General features: G+C 36.2%; 1 protein-coding gene across 1 annotated transcript in view; it reads left to right on the top strand.

Annotated features, from left to right (window-relative positions):
- SPTLC2 (serine palmitoyltransferase long chain base subunit 2) overlaps positions 1–21,235 on the top strand; it is a 105,450-nt gene that overhangs the window by 7,884 nt on the left and 76,331 nt on the right. The window contains exon 2 of the mRNA XM_063090827.1: positions 13,489–13,683. Coding sequence (XP_062946897.1) covers positions 13,489–13,683 — 195 coding nt within the window. The remainder of the gene's footprint in view (positions 1–13,488; positions 13,684–21,235) is intronic.

Below are 21,235 nucleotides of genomic sequence, written 5' to 3'. Positions count from 1 at the left end.
CAAATTAATATGGAATGGACTGCCTTTTTTATTAGTTTGTGCTGAAACAAGTGGTTTTTCATGTGGAAAAAAAGAAAAAATAGATCCCCACCTGACACCATTCTGTAAAATCAATTCCAGGTTTTTAAATATCCAAATGTGAAAATCAAAAAATTTAGAACTGTAGCATATAGGAGAAATTTTTACGAGTGTGAAGTACAAAATGATTTTCCTAAAACCACCAAAGCACAAACTATAAAGGTTGATAAATTGGATTGTTTAAAACTAATAGCAGCTTTGGGATGGAGGGATCTCTAAGGTTTGATCTCATTTCTTAATCAGTATAGCCCCAGGAAGGCTAGGGCTATTTACCGGGATAGACAAAAGGGGTTTACCTCCCACCTTCAGTCCTAAGTCCCTGTCCCCTCCTTCACACCATAACTAGGTAGCAGTTTGATAACTAGGGAAGGAGACAGAACAATAAGCCACAGCCACATGCCAGCCTGGCTACTGGTCTCACCCCAGGCAGGGTATGGGCTAGCCATCCTTTCCAGTGGTAGGGCCCCTTTGTGGTCATGGGAATCTCCAGTCTTGCTCTCTGCCCAGCCCATCTTGCCTCCGTGGTGCCTCCTCTAAAGAGGTTTGGTAGGTACCAAGAGCCAGTGGAGTAGACTCCTAGCTGATGAGGACCAAGTCCCACATGTTGCTTCTGGGAATGGGTTTTTAACACTGCTACATGTGCTGTGTGGTTCCTGGGATGCCCTCCACTGTCTGCTGCTGCTCAGTACCAGGGCCTTGCTGATCAGATTGTCACTTAATGAGAAGTGCTTGGGGTTTAAGTTACCATCCTGGCTTTGCCCATCCTCAGCAATTTGTAAAACTGATAATGAAATAAATAGTACTAAAAACAAACAAAAAAGGACTTCACATAAAAGCATCAAAAAGAATAAGATACTTAGAAAAAAAATTAACAAAAAAGGTGCTGACTTGTACACTGAAAACTACAGAACATTGTTGAAAAAAATAAGGTCTAAATAAATGGAAAGACATCTGATGTTTAGGGATCGGAAGACAATATTGTTAAGATGGAAATACTTTCCAGATCTACAGATTTAGCACAACCCTTATTAAAATCTCAGCTGGCATTTTTTTGAGACCTTGCCAAGCTGATCCTGAAATTTTTATGGAGATATAAGGACCCGTAGTGTACAAAATCTTGAAAAAACAAAGTTGGAGGACTCACTTCCCAATTTCCAAACTTACTAAAAAAACACAGTAATCAAGACAGTGTGGTGCTGGCATAAAGATAGACTAGACTTATAGATCAATAGAATATAATTGAGAGTCCAGAAATAAATCCTTACATTTATGGCTGGGTTTTGACAAGAGTGCCAAGACAATTCAAGCGGAAAGGAATGGCCTTTTCAAAAAGTGGTGTGGGGATAACTGGATATCCACATGCAAAAGAACTAATTTGGACCCCTGCCTCAAAGAATTAACTCAAAATGGATCAAAGAACTAAGTAGAGAGCTAAAACTATAAAATTGTTAGAAGAGAACATAGGGGTAAGTCTTTGTGACTCTTAAATAGGGAAAGTACAAGCAACCAAAAGAAAAATAGATAAGAAATTAAAAAATTGTGCATCAAAGGGCAACATCAAGAAAGTGAAAAGACAACACACAGAATGGAAGAAAATATTTGCAAATCATATAGCAGATAAGGGACTTATCTACAATATATAAAATACTCTTACAACTCAACAATAAAAGACCCAATTAAAAGATAGTCAAAGAATATAAATAGATATTTCTCCAAAGAAGATACAAAAGGCTAATAAGCACATGAAAAGATGCTGACCATTATTAGTTATTAGGAAAAGGCAAATCAAAACCACAATGAGATACCACTAAGGTAGCTAAAATAAAAAGCCAGACTTAAGTGTTGGTGAGGATATAGAGAAATTGGAACCCTCATTGCTGGTGGGATTATAAAATGATGCAGCCACTTTGAAAACAATGCCTAAAATGTTAATCATAGAATTACCATATGATCCAGCAGTTCTTGCAAAAGAAATGAAACAAGTTTTCACAAAAACTTATTTATGAATGTTCATAGCATTATTTATAATAGCCAAAAAGTGGAGACAATCCAAGAGTCCATCAACTAATGAGCAGATAAATAAAATATGGTATATCCATACAGAGGGATATTATTCAGTAATATAAGGAGTAAAGTACTAATACATGCAGGATAATACTGTATTGTTTATGTCTATATATTTATGCAGTAAAGGTATTTTTTAAATGCATGGGAATTATAAATACCAAATTTAGGGTAGAGTTTTCACCCCTGGGGAGCAAGGGAAATTGCAGCATTTCCTCAGGGCAGACTTCTTAAAAGAATTGGAGAACTTCTTACATATGTCAGATCATGACACTATCCTGATGGCCTCCTATCACTGATAAAATACAGTGTTTCTACAGGACTTACAAAGCCATGTATGATCTGGCTCTTCTGTACCTCTCTGACTTCATATCCTGCCAGGTCACTGCACTGCAGCCATGCTAGCCCTTCTGATGTTCCCAGAGCACATCAACGTCAATTGCACCTGCCTCAGGGCTTTTGCCTTTACAGTTGCTCTGCCTGATAACCTTTTTTCCTTAGTTTTCTTCCCTGTTCTATGTCAATCCTTGCTCATACCATAGCTCCTTCAGAGGTTGTCCCTAACCACCTTTTCTAAAATGCTTTCTTTCCATGATTTTTCTTGATTGTAGCACTGCTAACTGTTTGACATGATGTTATGTATCTATTGTCTGCCTCTCTCACTGGGGTGTGAGCTGCTGTGCAGACAGTCCCCACCTTACCTGATGATTCGACTTATGATTTTTCTGCTTTACGATGATGCAAAAGCAATACATGTTCAGTATAAAACATGTTTTGAGTACCCATACAGCCATTCTGTTTTTCTCTTTTAGTACAGTATTCAGTAAATTACGTGAGATATTCAACACTTTATTATAAAATTTATTATATAATTTATAAAATTATTATAAAAACTTTATTATAACATAGGTTTTGTGTTAGATATTTTGCCCAACTGTAGGCTAATGTAAGCGTTCTGAGTACTTTCTAAGCTATGATGTTCAGTAGGCTAGGTGTATTAAATGCATTTTGGACTTATAATATTTTCAGCTTATAATGAGTTTGTTGGTACATTAACCCCATTGTAAGTCATGGAGCACCTGTATTTCTAGTGTTCAGATCATGTCTAGCTTGTAGTAGGGGCTCAACAGGTATTAATGGAAGAAATGAATGAATGAATGATAACTTTAATAATTGTTAAGTTTTGATTAAGTCTAGGTATTGAGTATATTTTTATCTCTATTTTTTTGTATTAATTATAGTTTGATAGGCTGGTTGCCTTTCCATTAGCTCTTCCTAAGGCGTAACAGTGCCAGTAGTGACTTCTGCAGCACCTCTCCCTGTTGTCTTACCAGGGTTTAAGCTGTGAAACTGGCTAGTGATATAAGAAAGGGAAATGTGTTGGCACTGACTTGCTGACATGCCTGTCTTTTTTTCACATTGATTTGAAATGCCAAGAAGCTGGGCTGAGAAAAGGGGCCTGTGATCAGTGGTTAGACTGTAATAGACCTATCTGTTGGAGACCTCTGCAGTATGTGCTAAACCTTTATTGCCTTCTACTTGGCTTTTATATAGGCAAAAGAAGCAGGTTATTTCCAGGACAGCTAAATTAGCAGGTAAACCTCATTTCCAAAGAACAGACCTTTTTTTTTTTTAATAGCAAAAGACATTTTCTTAGCAGAGGAAATGCATATAAATGTTTATCTCAATCCAAGCCTAGTTAATAATTGAATAACAACAACAAAAAAAACCCCTATATGAATAGCAAAAATGAGGATGAAAGATGAGTTTAAAGTAAAACTCTAATATTAAGCCATTGATGATTTTAAAACAAGCAGATTAAGTTGTAGTACCTCTGTAATAATTAGAGGAAAGTTTGATTCATAGAAAATCTCAGGAATATGACTAAGAAATGGCAATAAATGAAAATAAGGACTGGATTCTAGTCCCAACTTTGATATTTAACCTTCTTGAGACTGGACAAATTGCTTAATTTGCTTTCCTTTATTGTGTTACTTAGTCAGGTGAAGAAAAGTGAGACAGCTTGGAGAATAACTTGTAAAAGAAATGCTTATCACTGTGTGCATTTTTCGTCTTGCATATTTAAATATAAATCCCATTAGACAATATTCTTTAAAATAGTTTTCTTATTCTCTTTTATCTCAAAAATTGTTAATACAAGGATACTTCAAAAAGTTCATGGAAAAATAGAATTAAGAAATAATACAAATCTTTCCATGAACTTTCTGAAGACCCCTTGTATTTACATCCATTTTCTGTTTTAAAAAAAGACTTCACAGTTCTTGAAGACAAGGATTATTTTGTATCATCAAATACAGAGTATAGTTCTTGACATATAGATAGAAATGAAATAGTAGAATGAGTGAAAACAATGAAATGATTATGATGATTTTGAGTTTCTTGGTGGAATAGAGATCTGGGTCCTAGGAAAAGATTTGATGTCTGGTTTGCAGTTTTGAAAATGTTAAAAAATTAAACGAGGAATTTCTACTTCTGGACACGAGACTAAAGAGAGGGAAGATCAAGTTGTGAGAAACTTCCCAGGACTAGCAGTGCTGAAGTAATGAGATGGATACATTAGGTGTATACTGTACCTTCTGTCTTTGTTTCATAGTCCCTCCCTCTCTTCCTCCTTCCTTCCTCGGAAAGCAGAAGTTTTTGATTGATTGCTAGATAATGTGTATAAAAGACTTTCAAAGACTAAAGTCAATGTTTTTGCCTTTTGCTCTCTTACACCAGGTAGGGTGAGAGGCTAAGCATCTCTATCCAAATAGCTGGGTTGGGCTGGGCTGAAGGTTTAGGAACTCTTCTAGTCTAGACCTCTAGCATCTCCAGCACTTGGTAAATGTACTGTGCGAAAAACTGGCCATATGTTTGGGGCTCTTCTAGAATTGTCTGTCTTGCACATCTGTGCAGCTGCCATAAGCTCTGCTAATTTTCTTTCTCTTTGTAGAGTTCTTCTGCCCATGGCAAGCCCAATTGTCATTAGCCCATGCTTGAACTCTACAAGTACCACAAGGAGAGAAAGTGGCTGGCAATTTCAGCTCACGAAGAAAGGGCTTTTTCCTCTCTGGAATTTTAGTTCGTCAGTCCTCTTTGCTTTGCATTGAAGACAGCTCTTCAATGTCTTTAAAACTATTTCATCTTTTGAGTGACATATATAGTTTTATCTAGTTGTTACTATGAAAGTGATGGCTTGCCTGTCCCTATTAAATCCAACCTGGAAGTGGAAGTCTCATTAGTTTTGTTTTGTTTTGTTTTTGTTGCTACAACTGTGACATAAAAATAAAGTTGTTCAAAAAATATAGAAATTATTTCTCTTTGATGTAACAGTCAGGAGGTTAGACGGGTAGTCCCAGGTAGGTAGATTATCAGGGACCCAGGTGTCTTCCTTGTTGTTCTGCCTTCTTTTACAATGTTATCTTCATTAGCATCTGCAGCTTCAACCGTTCTACATTCTAGGCCACAAGCAGAGGGGAAGACGAGGAGGAGAAGCAATTTCTGTCTTAAAGGAATGCAGCAGTGGTATACATCCCTTCTGTTCACTTATTGGCTAGAATTTCATCACATGATTATTCCTAGCTGCGGGAGAGATTGGAATTGTAGATTGGAGTTGGGTGGCCATCTGCCACCTTCAACTCAGAGATTCTGTTACTAAAGGGAAGATAGGTGGCCAGTTAGTCTCAGCCACAATGTGGTATGAAGAGAAGCTCCAAGTAGAATTTTTTCCTAAATAATCAGTTTTCCTAAAACTTTGTGTTAAATAATCTATTGCTTCCCCTTAAGTTTGTGATTTTTCTTTCTTTTTTTTTTTGTTTTTTTTTATAAAGATGACCAGTAAGGGGATCTCAACCCTTGGCTTGGTGTTGTCAGCTCAGCCAGTGAGCCAACCGGCCATCCCTATATGGGATCCGAACCCGTGGCCTTGGTGTTATCAGCACCACACTCTCCCAAGTGAGCCATGGGCCGGCCCAAAGTTTGTGATTTTTCTTATCATAAAAGAGTTAGTCTTGTGTAATGGTTATGGGCTTGTTCTCTGTAGTTTGACAAACTTAACAAATATTGAATTTTAATTTGTGGTCTTCTGTGTTTTTTTGTGAGGAGTGGGCGAGGTCTATCTTATGTGTATTAATGAAAACTCGGAGAGGGAGGGGGTTAGCAAGAAATTGGTAAAGGACCATAAAAAATGATTACATTGTATAATGATAAATATAGTAATAATCCTGATTTGAGGATCACATATTGCACACAGGTATTGATATTCAACACTGTACCTGACAATCATGTTTCAATTAAAAATCAATAAATAAATTTTAAAAAAGAAAAAGAAAACTTGGGAGGAGGTTAGTTTTAGCAGACAAAAATCTGATATCCCTCAATATAGTGAAGCACCTACTTATAATTTCGAACCAAATGTCCCTTACCCTAAGATACTAAACAAAATTTCAAGTGAACAAAATTGATAAAGTTGGGAACCATTTAAAAATTTTTTCTTGAGGCCCTAAAAGTTTGCAGGCTATGCTAACATGATAATACCTGATAAAAGTATAGAAAAGAAGTTCCAAGAGATTTCAGCATAGAATCTGTATCTGTTAACTTTTTCAGTTGAGAGTAACAGAAACTGACTCAGCTAAACTAAGCAAAAAAGTGGTTTATTGGAAGGATGATAGATATGCAAGAAAAAAGGAGGAGGGAGAGGAATTGATGAACAACTAAGTCTCAAAGTCAGAAAGGCAGGAACCAGCACAGCTCAGGAGCTCAGTGTCAGGAAGTTAAGAACCTTTCCTCCTGGATGTTGGAAGTCCACTACCCTCCAGACTTTCTCCCCACTGAAATTTTAAATCCCCATGAGAGAGGGTTGTTGGCTTCCTTTTCGCAAAGACGTCTACCCAATCAATCAGTTATGGCCCAGGACATGCAGCCAAAATCATAGATGTCACCACCAGGGGCCCACCCCTGCATATCAGGGAGTATTCCCAGAGGATGGAAATTGATGCAAACCAGGTGGGCTCTCTGGTGGTGTGCACTACAAAGTGAGATCAGAGCACGTGGAGGGGGCAGAGTGCCCGGATGGTATTACAGGGTCAGAATGTGCTAGAGGTGGAAAAGAGCTGAGTTCTGAAGATGAATTTGTGGTGGAGCTGCGCTTGTGCTCCAGTCTTCTGACTCTTGCGTCTGTCTGTTACACCATGATGCTCATCTAGAGATAGGAAAGCTCTACAGAGGAGGCTTGGGTGGCAAGTTAGAATGATAACTCCAGGGCAGACATCAGTGGCCAGTGTGTACAGGATGCCATTGAACTGAAATGTTATGTCCATATATACTTGAAGGTCTTCGTTTTTGATTTTCAATAGGAAAATAGTAATGTCAGACTATAAATGTGTTTTATCCTGATTGCAAGAAAAAGTGTTGACTCCCTGCTTTTCAAAATTTCCCTGCCAACATAAGAGGACATTTCTGGAAATATACATTCAGAGTATGGTATAGCTTGTGTGATTTGCATAAAACTCCAAATTATTCTCTGGTGTGTGTGGTATGCAGTAGATGAGGCTAGTACATTTCAGTTAAATTCCAATAAAAGAGAATTTCTGCAGAACTGATTTTTAAGGAGCAATAGAAATTCACACCTGGAAATGAATAGGACTCATTTTAATGGAAAAAGCATGATAGCACTTCCTTGATTGCTGAAGAATAATGGGTTGTTCATATTGGACATTACGTTTTTTAATAATGTTCCAAAACCATCCACCAGGTGGGCAGGTTCTGTCATCCACTGTAGCCTTCAGCTGAAATGTGTTTGTTTGCTTAAAGAATCAGGCTGATGTGATTTTGTATTCATATCAGAAATGTATGCTTCTTTTTCCCGGTAATGACTTCCTCATTACTGCATCATTACATAGTTACTCTGTTCTTTCATGGGATTTTGAAACCTTTACTTAGGATCGTTTCTTTTAAGTCAGTTTACAGTGTAATCAAAACTTGTCCCCCCCCCTCCCCCCCCGAGACTAAAGAAACAATACAACGTATAATCTTAGATTTTCTAAGATTTTCTTTTGCTGTAAAGGACATAATTAGGACAATTGGCAAAACCTGAATAAAATTGTAGACTAGATATTAGCATTTTATCAATTTCCTGATTTTGATAATTGTTCTGTAGTTATGTAAGAGAGTGTCCTTGTTTTTAAGAAATACACACTGAAGTATTAAAAGGTAAAGAAAGGGCCAGCCCGTGGCTCACTCGGGAAAGTGCGGTGCTGATAACACCAAGGCCCCGGGTTCGGATCCCATATAGGGGTGGCCGGTTAGGTCATTGGGTGAGCATGGTGCTGACAACACCAAGTCAAGGGTTAAGATCCCCTTACCGGTCATCTTTTAAAAAAAAAAAAAAAAAAAAGGTAAAGAAAAATCATAACTGCAACGGACTCACAAATAGTTCAAGAAGAAAATTCTCTTTCTCTCTCTACACACACACACGAGATTATTTATTTTTTTCTTGAACCAATCGAGACTACCTTGTATGCTTTAAGTCCCTTTACCATTTACCTCTATACATGGTTTTAAGAGTCTGATAGTTTGACAAGGCTTGTTATGAAATATACAGCAGTCTCCTGCTGTCTTCTACCCCTTTTCTTCATCTTCAGAGGGAGCTACTTTCAATTTTAGCTGATTCTTTTGATATTTAGCTCCATGTTTCTAAATAACATGCTTATATTACTGTTTCTTGACTTTTCAGTATTGGACATTATTTATGGGCTTATCACTATTAGAAGATTTTCATTCCTCCTAGTGGAGGATTTTTTTTGGAAAGACTGTGGCAAGAAGTTTGTGATTAGAACAAAGAGTTCAGGAAGTAGGAAGAAGGAAATAATGGTCACACAAGGGGCTGGAGACTTAGTTTGCTGCCATGATGTTGTAGACTAAATTTTGATTCTATTAGAGTTGAGACTTGAGACTTTATCTTGGGAAAACAGTGGAGCTTTTGAGCAGGGGAGTGTCTTGATCATGTTTGTTTTGAGAGGTTAATTAGAGTGTGGAGAGAGTCCTGGTGGCAGGGAGATTAAATAGGCTAAATGGGAAGAAAAATGTTACAATGGTTCACTGAAGGAAGAGCCAGAGATTTCTTTTAAATTGAGGAGTAGAATATGCTAGTCTTAGGTGTATAGCTCTGTGATTTCTTTACCTGTGTGTGTACTGTGTATTTCATTCCTCTCTCAAGTTATAGAACATTTCCAGCCTCCTTAAAACTCCTTCATGCCCCACAAGAAGATCTTGAACAAAGGCACTAAAATTTATCACTAGTTCTAGGTGGAAGCCAGAAAATAAGGTGGAGCTAAAGACGATTCCAGACTTGGGAGACTGGGTAGACTGGATGGTGATGCTGTCGACTGAAATAGTTAATACTGGGGGAGGATCAGGTTTTAATTGAAGGAGGGGTTAGGATGGTGAGATAAGAAGTTCAGCTTTAGACTTTTTAAGTGTGAGGTGCCTATGAAATGTGTAAGCAGAGCTATACAGGAGGCAGGTGGGAATGTAAATTTAAGTTCTAGAAAGAAATTTGGGATTGCTGTATAGATTTGGCATATTCATCTACAGAATGTACAGTCTATTTGAGAACCAGCAGGTAGATGGAAATTCTCTAGAGAGGCTGTAGGGAGTGGGATGACCTAAGGTTATGATGATAGGCATGTGTTGCTTTTAACTCTGTTTTAGCCCAAATAGTGAATAAAATCAGTGACAAAACTCAGTTTAGACATTTAAAAATAAAATGACAAGTGAAAATTCAGTAATACATATTCGTCATTAAAAAAAAAAAAAACTGGTATAGAAGGTTATAAGCAAAAAGTATGCCTTCTTACCCCTAACTGCCTTCCTACACCAGTTTCTTGTGTATCCTTCAGACAGTTTTAGTGCAAATATAAGCATATGTATTGTGTATGTGGCTTATTTTTTGATTATTTTTTCCTATTATTGCTTTGGTTAGTAGTTCCTTTTCAGCCACTCAGTAAACATGGTTGACAATGTGGTTGGCATGTGGACAAAATGGCTTTTAGTTTGATTTTTTTTTTTTTTTAACTTCCCTAGTCTTGTAATGTTTTTTTATGATGCTGTGCTTATAATCTTGACTGAAAAAAATTTCTTCCATTGCCTTTTTGTTTTCTTTTGGATTTTCTTGAACAGTAATATTACTGTTCAAGCAAATGTATCTTGGTATTCAACAAAGTTCTTAAATCTTCTCTTGACTAATAATACTAATGTAGTGTCACAATCTTGTCTGTTTAAGGTGAGCAGACTGATATCTCTTTTTAGCCTGGAGGAAATGATATACTAATATTTTTCTTAGTTATTTTTCTGATTACCTTGTTGACAGTATAATTCTCAAGTTAGAATGACTGAAAGGCCCATAAAGGGCCCTCCTGGTGAATCCAGAATTTGAAATAAACTGTAAGAGTTTTAGCCCATGTTTTGTTTAGAGTGAACTTGATCTCACTGACAGTCTGCTTGAGACTAAAAGGCACTAGATCTGGGTTCTAGAACTGTCCTAATATTAATTGTGTGATCACTGTAACTTACTTAAGCCCTTCTTTGCCAGGGTACTTGTTTTTGAAAGAGCAAAGAGCATAATGTATATTTTCATTTATTTGTCAAATATTTATTGATTTCCTATGAGGTACCTCTTTCTGTAATATTAATAGTTATAAAAGGAAATAAATTCTATTCTGGGGGCTAGATGTGTGATAATGAACAAAAGAGGCCTGGTACTTTCATGGAATATTATATATGTGTAAGATGGTAATACCATTATTATAGTTCAAATCACTGTTAAAAATAAAATTTGGCATCAATTAAGCATTACTTAAAGATCAGGTAATTTTGTTCTCTCATGAGTTCTAAGATATTTTCACCTGTGAGAGGTTTTCCTATCAATTGGCCTGTTCATTCTGCCCCTGCATGTTCACTGTGTTTTTATGGATGGTGCATTCCAACAGTCGCTTCATAGTTGAAACTGAATTCTTTAAAATACATTTAATTATAAATAAGGCTTTGATAGAATTGTACAGTACTTAAAAGCAAAATAATGACTTAACTTCCTCCTTCCTGGATAAATCCAACCTGCAGTATGAATTTACTTGGTCCTGCTCATTTGGGTGTGTCTAAAATCAAGGCGGATATCTTTAAAAGAGATCCACCCACAGCATTCCTGACATGTAAAGCAGGTGCACATTAGTTAGAGACTCTGGGGCTCTGTAAATTTCCTGGCTTTTTTAATGATATGTACAGTTAAATGTAAATAGTTTAAACAATTTCAGAGTTAAGGAGAGTTTGGCAAAATATTTTCAGATATAGTTTTCTAAAGAGATAATCGGAATGTTATCTTTCTTGTGTTTTAAACTGCTTTTCAGTTTGCTTTCTCTAGCTTAATAGCTTCCTTATATTGTTACATTGTTAACTTATAAATAATTTTCTATCCTTAGATATTGGCTCATTTCTAGCTATTCTGTTCATACAAATGCATTACAACTTTACTCCTGTATTAAAGTTTAAGTATTAAATATTAACACAAACCTCCACCCTTTTGGGGAAGAGATTGATGAAGACCTAAACCAGTTTTGTAGTTTTCAGAAGTTCTTATTTAGGCCATCAAATTGAGTCAGTACCAAGATTCCATGTGTCATGCCTATCTGAATGCCTTTCCTTTGTCAAATACATCTGTGTCTTTCCAAACTCTTCTCACTTGCAGCATTCAAGCAGCTTTCCAAAACCAACATTACCAAGGAACACTATTCTAAAATGTCTTTAGCTGTTGGATATATCAATTATTTTGTATTATGTACATTTTTATTAATTTGTTTTTGTTTGTTTATATCATATCTCTGATAAGGTTGGTTCTTTTATTCCTTTGGGACTTTTTGTAACTCTAGTGTAATGCTTCATTGACAATATGCTCCTAGTAAATTTTGATTGACCATTCCTCACTGCAGTCAGTTATTCCAAAGTTAAAGTTAACACACAAACTTCTTCTCTAGTGGATTTCCCTTTGTTAAACAAGATTTCCATTAAAATTGATAAAAAAGTAAAACGTTTTAATCTGTGAGATCAAAAGTAAAATCGGTTGGTATTTGTATATTAAAATCTAAGTATCCCAAGGGATAGAACAAGGGATAATCTCACAGTGTTTGGAAATTCTTAGGTCAAGATAAAAGGGGACAGGATGAATTCATGACAGTTACTGATCATTCTAACAGTTTTTCCCCTTGTGGATTGAAGTATGTCCCTTCAAAACTCACTGAAGCTTGAATTGTGTCCCCAACTTTTATGTATTAGAAACTTGGTCCCCACTTTGACTCCTGGAAGGGTGGGAAATCCTATTATGGTAATTGAAAGGTGGAGCCTTGAACAGGTGATTAGACTGTAGGACCGTGCATTAGTGAATGGATTAAAAATGGTAGTCGGGGCATGGTTCAGAGTGCTTTAAAAAAAGAGAGAGAAGAGTCTGTCTCTCTCTCTCTCTCTCTCTGCTTCCACCATCTTGCAATGTAAGATCCCTGGGTCACTGTCACCACCACCAGGTGGACTTTGGACTTCCCAGGCTGGCTCAGAAACTGTAAGCAACAAATTTTGTTTTCTTTCTAAATCACCCAGTTCCAGGTATTTTATTATAAGCAACAGAAATGGACTATACACCCCTTGTGTTGGGTTTCACTTTCTTTCTACTTCTATGCAGTGCTAGACCACATTTATGAACATTTTACTTCTGTGCATAATTTATTTGTGTTATCACTGACAACAAAGGTTAATATGAACCCCTTGTTTCCACAGGCCCTAGTGCTGATAATTATTTGGGATACTATGGCTGGGTGGCTTTAAGAATGTGTGGCAGTAAAACATTTATGACTAGTTTATTTTTCATTCTAAAACTGAATTTACTTTTGAACTTTTGATCACTTCATCAATAAGCTAGCATAGTATTTTTCAGGATAGGCTTTTTCTTTGTTGATTTATATATGTATATATTTTATTAGAACAAAGGAAATTATGCTTTCTCCAAATACAGCATTTTAGGATCTATTTCAGAAAATCAAATAATGATAAAAATCAGTGTTCGGCATTGTTCTTAGGCAGTCCTTCTCACTCCCTCTTTTTTTTTTTTACTGTTCATCTGAAGTATATATAATTTACAAATTATTTCTATTGAAAACAAGTGTGCCTTTTTACATCTTAGTGTTCCATTTGACTATTACTTAGAAAATTCTTAAGGTGTAGTTCTGCAAATCTCTGAGGACTGAGATTTTACATAGAAATCTTTTTCTTTCTGTGATTGAAAGAAGTGTTTCACTTTTCTTTCAGATCCATCACGTTACACAAAATGGAGGACTGTATAAAAGACCGTTTAATGAAGCTTTTGAAGAAACACCAATGCTGGTTGCTGTGCTGACGTATGTGGGGTATGGTGTACTCACCCTCTTTGGGTATCTTCGAGATTTCTTGAGGCACTGGAGAATTGAAAGGTGTCACCATGCAACAGAAAGAGAAGAACAAAAGGTAATTGTTAGAGGGTCTTTGATTCTGTAAATGTAAGCCTTTTAAAGAAATCTTAGTATTTCCAAACAAAATTTTTTCCTTAGAAATTTGGGTGCAATTTAAAATAATACTGTAGATGCAGGTAAGTGAAAACATTTCACAAAGGAAGCTGAAAACAAGGTTAAAGCATGGAGAAATTAAAGCATTTAAAGTATTTTTTATTTGATCACTGTAAGAACCCAGTGAGGTAGGGAACACTGCCCCTATTTTGTGAGTTAGAAATCTAAAATTCACAAGGTATGTGATGTTTCCTAAGATGCCTAGTGTCAGAGCTGGTAGGTGGAGACAGGACTGTGAAGTGCCAACAGCCGTGTTCTTTCTGTTCACATTACCATACTGTGTCCCAAGTTGTGTTTACAGTCGTCTGAAAAGATTGTGTTCTTTTGAACTCATAATGTGTTTCCTCTTAGACACACTATTCATAGTTGTCTGGTTCACAGATCAGTGTCTCTCCCCAAACACACAAGCCCTAAAACAGAATGTGGCTGAGCTATTCTTTTTACGGCAGAAAATAATCTTGTTTTTGTAGTGGTGAACAGAGATGATAATGGTTGTCTCTGGGCAGGAGGACCTCGTTCACTTCAGTTTTCTCTGTTTAGTCCTTTGTGCCTTTAGGGTTTTATACAATAGACATATATTAACTATTCTCAATAAATAAATAAAATTAAGGTAAAAGTTGCCTGATTTTACTGAAAATAAAACAATCCTGTTTGTTCTTGGCATGTGAAATATGGAGAGGTTGTCCTCCAGCCCAGGGAATATACCAGGTTAAAGAAGGACTTAAGATATTAGTTTTTTCTTATTGTTGTCCATCATACCTCTCACTTTTGTGGGGGTGGCAAGGTCACCACTGAGAGAGGAGCCAGTAAACACAGGTTGTAGAAGAAACTTCAGGGAATGGATGGTGGTCATGTTGTGGGAAGGTAAAGAGTACATCAAGAAAACATGGGAGAGTAAAGGACCTTGTCAGCTACTAGGAAAATAAAACCAATCAGTATGTGTATGGATTGAGGAATCTGGCCCCTGGGAGAACTCAGGATCAGGCATCCTTCCTTCTCATCTCAACCATTTTGCACCCCTATCCCGTCCCCCAGCACCACAAGTTGGCCATCCTATTCATTGCCCCGAAATGCCTACAAATTAACTTCAGTAAGAAGGTATTCTTTGAATACCTTATACAAGTAAAGCCCTACATTGAAAACTAGGTTCACTAGGCCACACTACTTTTCATCATTAAAAACCCAAACACATTTTTAAATTTCTTTGATTTTCCTCTGTTTACCCCTGAGTGTATCCATCCAGAGTGCATCTACAATTTGTTGATTTTGTACATCCCTCAGTTATAGCTTACTAATACTCTTACTATGTTGTGCAGTATTGCAATTACTTGTTCACGGGCCTATATCCTCCTACTAGACTGAGTTGATGGCATTTGTGACTGTGTGTCTGATGGTAGCTAAAGTTTTATTTATATATGCAAACTAATAAAATCTTTATCTACAGAAACCTGTCATAGTGTGAACACATGGTAGAGACGTAATAATTAACATGTAGAGATGGGGGTCAGGGAAGTGCTGATTGTGGTGTAGACAGAGCATTCCTGGCTGAGAGGATAGGGTAGGCAAAGGCATGAAGAATATTTGAGAGAACCTGGAATGTGGATATATGAGAAATTGTGTTTTGAATGTCAAACTAAGAAGTTTGGTAGGCAACGAGGAGTCCAGGGAGTGGCCATAGAGCTTGCACAGCTTGTGCTGTAAGTGTGATGAATGAATGTATGAAATGATGAAGATGCATCTGAATTACTTTGTGAATGCTTTTGTTATATTTGGAACTCGTTTCATGTTTCCAGAGGGTAGACTAACTTTAAGTACTGGGGGCCGCCTGTGTATATTTAACTTCATGTGAAAGAATTAGAACATGCTGGTTTTATTCTTAAGTAGTTTCTGATTTTGTTGAGGAAACAAACATTTCAAACTTACAGGCCTTTGCAAAGCCATAATATAAGCAAATAGTGCTTGAATTGTATGAAGATGTAGAACAAAAAACTAATGAGTAGCATAGGCTTAATCAGGAAATAATTCTTGGGGTAGTAGGAGGAAATATGGGGGACAGAGGGGACATTTGCCTCTACAGTTTGTGGAGAGGAAGATTGTACTGATAAATTATTCAAATTTATTTTAATGGGATTTTCACAGTAGATAGCATTAGCAGTTAAAACAGCTAACTTATGCCATTTTCTTATTTTTTAAAAAATCAGCTTTCAGAGAGAAAAGTTCATTCAGCCATATGATAGATCGTGTTTGGTTTCTGGTGCTAGATTAGATGTGATGAAAGGAGTAGGCAAATTTAAGTGTTAAAATGGAAAGACTTCAGGTCCAGGATTCAGTCCCTGTACTGGCCAGTCACAAATGAAGGGAAGGAAAGAAAGGAAGGAAAGGAAGAGAGGTGAGGGAAAGTGCTTGCTTGGGATCATAAAATGCAAATACAACATAGTTACTTCCTCATCTCATTGAGTGAGCAGTATCCATGACCACATCCTGATTTTCTTCCTTCCCACATTACAAAGGAGAGCCCAATTTAACTATTTATGTTAGGTCTTCACAGGCAAATATTATATGTTGCTTTGGGTAGAACTGGATCACATGGTTACACTAATAAAGATGAGTTACCCTGAGTTTTATTTTGTGTAAATATTATTTTATTTTGTATAAATAAATTTTATTTTATATAAATTGTGTAAAATTCTTGGAATTCTTTACCTCTTGATCTTCTGTTATTAGTGTGTTTTAGATAAGAATGTTGTTTTCCTGCTCTATGGTTTATTTCTTTTTTATGTGAGGTGAAGCTAGTAGTCCAGAAACATGTATGTGATAGATACAGCAAAAGCTTTAATTAATAAAAATGTTCGAATATTCAAATAGGAAGTACCTAGAAATCTAAGGAGTAAATTATGGTAAGTAGTTACCACACACTTACTAGACTTTAAACTAACATTTTGCCTCTACATCTTGTTCACGATCAGATATTCTAAAATGGGAGGGATAGGATACTGGGAAGGGACATTATATGTCCACATCCTGATATGTTTAATTTTCAAGATACAAAAGAAGGAGTTCCTGAAAGAACTTCTTTAAAAAGTAGCTTACTGAAAAAAAAAAAGAAAAGAAAAGAAAAAAAGGAGCTTACTAAGACTGTCTGGTGATTGTCATTTTAGCAGTATCTCAGGAAACTAATAATGTAGTACAGTTGCCTGGTGTATTAAGCTAGGGGATTAATCAGTTTGTTTCTCTTTAATTCTATGGATCATTCCGTTTTTTAAAAGACCACTACTTTCCATTGCTTTATTAACATAAAGCAACGTGTGGGGCCCAGGACAAGTTACCTGTTTTTTCAAAGATGGTTTTATTGAACAACACCAGGGTCAAGGGTTTGGATACCAAAATAAATAAATAAATAAATAAACAGCTTTATTGAGACATCATTTACATACCATAAAGGTCACTAATTTAAAGTGTACAATTCACTGGTTTTTAGTATATTTACAGAGTTGTACAGCCAGCACCATACTGTAATTTTATAACATTTTCATCATCCAGAAAAGAAACCCCATATCCATTAGTAATCACCCCTTCCTCACCTGCTCCTTCCCACTAGGCAACCAGTGATCTAATTTATGTCTCTAGAGATTTTCCTGTTCTGGACACTTTGTGTAAATGGGATTATACAACGTGTGATCTTTGGGGTCTGGCTGCTTTAACTTGGTACAGTGTTTTTCAGGTTCATTTATGTTGTAGCATATATCAATACTTAATTACTTTTTCTTGCTGAATAATATTCTATCATATGGAGAGTCATCTCTTTTTATTTACTGTATGGATTTCTCATTGGTAAGAAATTATACCCAAATTAAACCCTTTAAAAGAGTTTTGTGGTATATTTACCACTTTATCCTTTTGTACTAGTGCCATTATTAGGTTTGCAAGAGTTTCCTTGTCACTTATCTATTGAGCTTTTTGTTTGGAGTAACAGTGTAGCTTTTTCAGCAAGCTTTGTCTTTTGATCTTTAAGCTTCAATTTCTTTATTAAGATTTTCTTCGCATCTGGCAATTTGGGACTTTTTAAAAAATTATTATTACTGTGAATGTAAAAGTTTAAATAACTGGATTCTTGTCTGATATTTTAAGTTATTACAAGTGTAAATTAAGTTCCATTGGGATGTTAAACTGGTGAAGTGATTTTTTTTTCCTTCATATTTTATTTATTTATTATTTTAATTTATCAATATACAATGTAGTTGATTTTTGTGTGCCTTTACCAGTTGGTTAAGTTATTTTTAAATGTTTATCAAAATGATAAAAGAGAGTTAAAAAATAATAATAGAATTTATACGTCCCTGAGAGTACTCAGAAGCCCTCAGGAGTTCTTGGATTCCATTTTAAGAAACCATGTTGAAGTTTCCTTAGATTTTAAGCTGTATTTTGTTTTTATTTATGTTTCTCACTAAAGCATTTTGGAAATGCCGTAAATTTTGGTAGTAAGTAACTGAAAATGTGAAAATGTGGTTTACTCTATCTGAATCCAGCTGTCTGGTAGGGCTTGTTAGAGGTCACGTGATGACTGCTAGTACTCTGATGCTCTTATTTAATACTCTTCCAGTTTTGACCATTAGGGTGATGGCTATTCAGCTCCCGCCACAATTTGTCTTCCTCTACTGGACCATTCCCATTAACCTGCAGACTTGTGTTATTTTTGCCATCATAGAAAAAGCTTTCTTCTTGATCCCACTTTCTCTTCCATCTACTGCTCTATTCTTTGTTTTATAACAAAATTATCTAATGTTGCTGCTTCCAGTGTCTTGCTTCCCACTCTTTACTGAACTGACTCCAGTCAGATTTTTGCCCCTACCACTTCAACTAAAATGATTCTGTGTCACCCATGACCTGTGTTGCAAAATCTAATAATCCTTTCTCAGTCTTTACCTTGTCACCTGTCAGCAGCATTTGACACAATTGATCACTCTCTCCTGGAAGCATTTTATTCATTTGGTTTCCAGGACATTGTAATTGCCTGGTTTTTCTCCTGCCTTTCTGGCTGTTTTTTCTTATTCTCTCTTGCTGGATCTTCCTCATTTGCCTGACTTCTAAGTTTTGGTGTGGCTCAGGAGGCTTTATCCTTCGATGGATACCTTCAACACCTTCTGTATACCAACAACTTCCAGATTTATATCTCCACCATTGACTTCCCCATTATATCTAGCTGCCCACTTGACATTTCCACATAGGCATCTCAAACTTTACACATCTAAAACTGACCTGATATTTTAATTAACTAGCTGTCTTCCCCGTCTTTGTGAATGACAACTCTCTTCTGCCAGTTGCTTAAGCTAAAAACCTTGGAGTTACCCTTGATTCTTCCTGTCACATGCCATGTGTGGTCCATCAGAAAATCCCAGTTCAACCACTTCTTAACATCTGTTACCACCCAGACATTATCTCCTACTGCTTGTTCCTTCACTCATCTGCTCTAGCCCCGTTGGCCTCTTTGCTGTTCCTTGAACATGTCAGGCACACTCCTGCCCCACTGCCGTTGTATTTGCTGTTTGTCCTGTCAGGAAGACTTTCCCTCCACCTAGTCCCATGGGTAGTTCCCTTACTTATTTTCATTCTCTATTCTACTTGGGCTACCCTAGCTAAATTGCAGCATGAGGCCAGCATTGTACATTCCCCTTCTGTGCTTGCTTTTGTTTCCATTAATATTTTTCACTACCTAACATACTTTATATTTTATATATATATCTTGTTTAGTATCTCTTCCACCAGAATATAAATTCCAGGAGTGCAGGGATTACTGTTATTTTTTTGTTTACTGCTCTATACCTAGTGCCTAGAAGAGTGCTTGGCACATATTACTCAGTAAATGCTTAGGGTATGAATGGTATTGTGAGTGGTGATAACAGTAACAATGAAAAGTTTTGAGTCTTTTGAAGTATTCATGGTCAGGGGTGAATACACACTTGCACATACATACAAATGACTCAGTTTTAGTTCTGGGGAAAACAAGTATCTTTAATCTGGAAATCTCATCTTATGCCTTCATGGACAGCGTAGAAACATCAAGGATGTGACTTCCTGTCTTTAACATTAAAAACAGAAAAGAACAAATAGTACTATGACTTATATGAGCAGTAGGGAAAGCTCTTACTTAAGCATGGTTCAAAGGTTTTAAAGTTGAGTCTAATAGTCTTTCATAGGTTATTTCACCTACTTTTTTTTTCATTAAATAGGAGTGTAGACAAAATTGTTGATTTATAAAATAAATGCTTCTAGCTGTATAATGCTTTTTAGCCATAGGATGACTCCAATTTCAGCACTTCCTTGGGTGTGAATTATTTGGGATTAAAAAAAAATGAACTGACACATTGTAATTATATGTATTTATGGGGTACAATCTGATGTTTTGATATATATGTTGTATAATAGTTGGGTTAAGGTGGTTAATGTATCAATCACCTCATGCATTTATCATTTCTTGGTGGTGAAAACATTCAAAAGCCTCTCCTCTAGCTTTTTTTTTTTTTTTTTTTTTTTTTTTTTTTGATGGCTGGCCAGTACAGGGATCTGAACCCTTGATCTTGGTGTTATAACACCACACTCTAACCAATTGAGAAACGGGCCAGCCCCTCTAGCTATTGTGTAATATACAAAACTTAACTGTTAACCATAGTCACCCTACTGTGCAGTAGAACATCAGAACATACTCCTTCTATCTAACTGAATTTTGTACCCGTTGGTCATCTCCTCCCCCTCTCCCTACACTTACTTGGGATTTTTTAATTCTTAGTTTTAAGTTTTGAAATAATTTTATCATGTTTCAGCTATTTCTAGATCTATCTTATGAAGTTATTTCCTTCTCTAGTAGAAAAGACATTGCCCAAATAAAAACTCAAAACCCTGTGGATTTTTTTCCACTAGCCTAAGTGTCTTAGCACCATGAGACAAAGTAGATTTTCTTGTGATCAGATGTTAGGCTAAGTAAATTTGGATACACATTTAACCCCAGAGTCAGGCAGCTCAACAAACTCTGTCATGTAAAACTTTCAGAATAAATTGTATGTCATGGAAAATATTTTTTTCTTTCTATATAGAAAGTTTGAATTTATTTAATCGGAACACATTTTTTTTCTGTTATTTTTAACCTTTTTGTTGGTTATACAAGTATATAACCAACATAAACATAAAGGCTGCACACACCTAGAAACAGTAACAAAAAGTAAATGTGGAGTATAATGAATGCTTATGTAAGTAAGCAGCCATGAAACCACCACCTCTGAAGTAGTGTATTATCATCATCACAGAAACCACTCCCCTCATGTGCCCCTTCTTGATCTTACTGTCTCCCTTTCCCCTGAGGTAACCATTGTCCTGACTTTTCCTTATGGCTTTATCACCTGTGTGTGCACTTTTGAACTTTATATAAACACATTTACATTGTACAGGTTGAGTATCTTTTA

The sequence above is a fragment of the Cynocephalus volans genome, chromosome 3 (genome assembly GCF_027409185.1).
Source record: "Cynocephalus volans isolate mCynVol1 chromosome 3, mCynVol1.pri, whole genome shotgun sequence".
In the NCBI taxonomy this organism is placed as follows: Eukaryota; Metazoa; Chordata; class Mammalia; order Dermoptera; family Cynocephalidae; genus Cynocephalus; species Cynocephalus volans.
Note: the sequence above shows the minus strand (reverse complement) of the source record. Positions and strands in the feature narration are given on the sequence as shown.